The sequence below is a fragment of the Gadus chalcogrammus genome, chromosome 22 (genome assembly GCF_026213295.1).
Source record: "Gadus chalcogrammus isolate NIFS_2021 chromosome 22, NIFS_Gcha_1.0, whole genome shotgun sequence".
Lineage (NCBI taxonomy): Eukaryota > Metazoa > Chordata > Actinopteri > Gadiformes > Gadidae > Gadus > Gadus chalcogrammus.
In genome coordinates, this window is record NC_079433.1 from 14734581 (window position 1) to 14738148 (window position 3568).

Genomic DNA, 3568 nt, shown 5'->3' on the forward strand with positions numbered 1-3568 from the left:
TGACGACAGATTTCCTTGTCAAAAATATTACCCTTACTAAAATGTTCTTCATTTAATATAATTATTCTGTAACATTTTCATTTGCCTTCTCCTCATAATGTCGTTGTCAGAATTCGTTGTGCTGCTTTTCCGTGATGTGATCTATAGGTTTGAGAGAAACAGAAAAATAGGACTAAATTGGTCAGAGATCAAATAAACATAATAAAGAAAACGGTAGCCTATTCAATCAAATAATATCGTAATCTAGTAATGTGTGTCCACCTGACGTCTGTGAATCCTCCGATGTGAGGACGTGCGTGGTGGTGTGTGTGTGTGTGTGTGTGTGTGTGTGTGTGTGTGTGTGTGTGTGTGTGTGTGTGTGTGTGTGTGTGTGTGTGTGTGTGTGTGTGTGTGTGTGTGTGTGTGTGTGTGTGTGTGTGTGTGGGTTGGGGTGGGATACATTGTGGATTGTTGATAACTGTGGGTCGCATCCCCCATATTACACGGTGCCCCGTGAGGCGGCAAAGTGCTTATTCAATCACTTTAGTCTTCAAATGATTTATGAGCAAAGAAATCGCCGACATGCGCTCAGGTGTGACAGTGTTTACCTCCGCCTAGAGCGTTATTTAGCAGCGGGGTGATAAAAATGTGGTGCTAACGTTAAAATGTCAAGCCATGTGTAAACGCATCATTACCTGTCAGTGATCAGCTGAAAAGAAGATTTAGGAGAGTTAGGTCTGTGATCGCTCTCCTCCCCTATAGAAACAGAAAAGGACAGGACCTATAAATATGTTGTTCTTTAATCGATGGCTTGTTACATTTAAAATGATGTTGAACATCTATTCATGGATCAATTTAACATACATTTAACATAATATAAAGGCATAAGGTCAAATAAAAGAACCAATCTTTGGAGTAAACTTTGTTAGGGCCTCGGCAAGGTGTCTCTTACCGTCGTGTTTTGGACTGAACCCGTCTGAGGACTCCCCCTCGCTGTCGTCCTCGGTCCCCGAGGCGCCGGACACATTCCCCAGCCGCGCGTCATGACGCGCCTGGAGAGGTAATTGGCCCTTCGGACCCACCCCAAGGAGCTTCATGTTTACAAGAGACGTGGCGTTCAGGAAAGCTGCGTTGGTCCAGTTGTGCAGCTTTCCGATCTGACACGTGTATATCCCATGTCCCGGCATTAAGGCCGGATGGCCCGCGGACGATAACGCGGGGTGTTGCGTATATTGTGGTAGGGAAGAAAGTTTGTGCTGGGCGTTATCGGGGCTCGTGGCGATCTCTGCCAAAGACCAGATCTTAGGTTTGCTCTGCGGTGCTCTCTGACACTCCTGTCTAATCGGGGAATTATCCATCGCTATTTTTCCTCCAGGCGCCTTAATGAGAGCGACAGGCCGCTCCGCTGCTCTCAGGCCGTCCTCTGAGAGCCCCCTGCTGCTGGCCTCCGAAGTCTTCAACTCAGAGCCCTCTCTCGCTCCCGCTTCATCCTTCTCGCACCCCAAATCCCCGCGGCCCTCCTCTGGCCTCTCGATATCGATCGTTTCTAGGTCGATCTCCTCCTCCTCGTCCTCGTCGTCGCTGCCGTTCTTCGCGGTGTCCTCCTCGTTGTCGCTGCTGAAGATCCGTCCGTCGCGGTCCTCGGCGCTGCGCCCCCACGTCACCTTGTTCTCCTTCTTCAACCGCCGGCGCGCGTTGGCGAACCACGTGGACACCTGCACGAATAATTAATAACACACTACGTTAAAGGATGATCATTTAATATCGATCTTTCATATCACAAGTGAGCTGCTGCGTGATGAGGCCCACCTGCGTCAGGGTCATCTTGGTGATGATGGCCAACATGATCTTCTCCCCCTTGGTGGGGTAGGGGTTCTTCTGGTGCTCCTGCAGCCAGGCCTTCAGCGTGCTGGTGGTCTCCCGGGTGGCTGCTTTGGCCCTGGACGGGTCTCCGTAAGGGTACTGGCCGTATGGGTAGAAGCCCTGGGCGGCGTGGACCGGCAGGGCGGCCGGCCGGGCTCCGGGACTCTCCTTCAGGTCGAACTGGGGGCCCTGGGTTAAAGGGGAGGATGAGTTTAAGGGCAGGATGACACCAGGCTTTCTCAATATGTCGCACTTTTTTAATTGCCAAGTAAAGTCAATTGTAGGAGTACATTTGATGATTGAGTAATGAGTTTAAAAACACGAAATATCAGAATTTCCAAATAAAATATTTGGAAGAGCTATAAGTTTTCCCAAAGCCACCCATCGGTAAATCCTAATTAAATCATACTTTTCTAGATATTTTAATAACTTAACATTTCTCTTCTTTCACAAAACGAGAGGAAATATTGTCTCCATTTCAAACATTTTTTTATTCATATATTTTTGTTATTTTCTTGTTATTTATGAAGTTACACAATAGGGGTGTTTGAGGGTATAGTGGAATTACTTCTGCGTATTTGTAATTATATATTAATTCATTCATTAAGTTTATACCTATTATAATTTGGAAAGTTATAACCAAGTTGTTAAATATATATATATTGCTTCTCTTTCTTTTGACAAATGTAGGCTACTAATTGTAAGTCGCTTTGGATAAAAGCGTCTGCTAAATAGCCTAAATGTAAATGTTGTTAAACATGTAGTCTTTACCTATCGGGTAAAGGCTCATTTAGGAATAATATAAATAGGCCTAATAGTATCGCGTGGTATGAAAGGCTATACATTTTTTAATCAAATGAAGAAGGGAAAATGCATTCTTTAAATCACATCAAATAACCATAATTTATTTATATCTCAGAACAATACTACAAAATCATCTTCATGCAAACAACAAATATGAACTTTTTAAAGCTTGTGTCTCACCATCTGTGATATGAGGGCGAGGTCTGTGGCTCCGCCGTACGGCAGAAACGCGCTGTAGTTGTGGGCCCACGGGTTCCCGTACATCCCGAGCATGGAGCTCACCGCCGCGGCGGTGCAGGCTGAGGGGCTCACCCCGCTGTCCGCGCCTCCTTCCCGCGCGGAGCCCGGCCGCTCGCCCGCGTACACCTCGTGCGGTGGGTTTAGAAACTGCGTGAACCCCAGCTGAGGAAAGGACATCTCCACAGGCTCGCAATAAATCTCCTCGCCTAAAAATCACAAGGGGGAACACGGGAAGAAACCAAACAAAAATTCCCAGAAAGACGAAGAGGGTTTCTAAATCACGACAGCCAGTCTGTCAACTCCACTTTCTCGACGCGTAGTCCTTAGCTTCCGACGAGTTTGGCACTTGAGTACACAGTGATGCCTCGCTGTAGCCGCAGGACACCCTCTCACTGTGGAGCTCACTGTATGATTGGCAGGCTACTTAAACACCAAGCTCCTCCTATGCCCGGGGCAGGCGATTAGTGCATTGGTTAGGTCGTGTGAGTTAGTGGATATGGATGTGTGTGCGTTTGCGTGTATATTTGTGCCAGTGTTTTTGTGGCTGCGTTTGTGCGTGTGCGCTTGTGTGCGTGTCTCTCTGTGTGTGTGTGTGTGTGTGTGTGTGTGTGTGTGTGTGTGTGTGTGTGTGTGTGTGTGTGTGTGTGTGTGTGTGTGTGTGTGTGTGTGTGGTGTGTGTGTA

General features: G+C 47.2%; 1 protein-coding gene across 1 annotated transcript in view; it reads right to left on the minus strand.

Annotated features, from left to right (window-relative positions):
* The window catches only part of irx1b (iroquois homeobox 1b), a 3393-nt gene extending 132 nt beyond the window's left edge, over nt 1–3261 (minus strand). Inside the window, exons 1-5 of the mRNA XM_056583133.1 lie at nt 2827–3261; nt 1789–2031; nt 932–1694; nt 675–735; nt 1–141 (exon numbers count right to left, since the gene is read on the minus strand). The exon at nt 1–141 is cut by the window's left edge and continues 132 nt beyond it. Of these exons, the coding sequence (XP_056439108.1) occupies nt 93–141; nt 675–735; nt 932–1694; nt 1789–2031; nt 2827–3063 (1353 nt within the window). The 5' untranslated portion in view covers nt 3064–3261 and the 3' untranslated portion in view covers nt 1–92. The remainder of the gene's footprint in view (nt 142–674; nt 736–931; nt 1695–1788; nt 2032–2826) is intronic.
* Between the last annotated feature and the right edge of the window lie 307 nt (nt 3262–3568).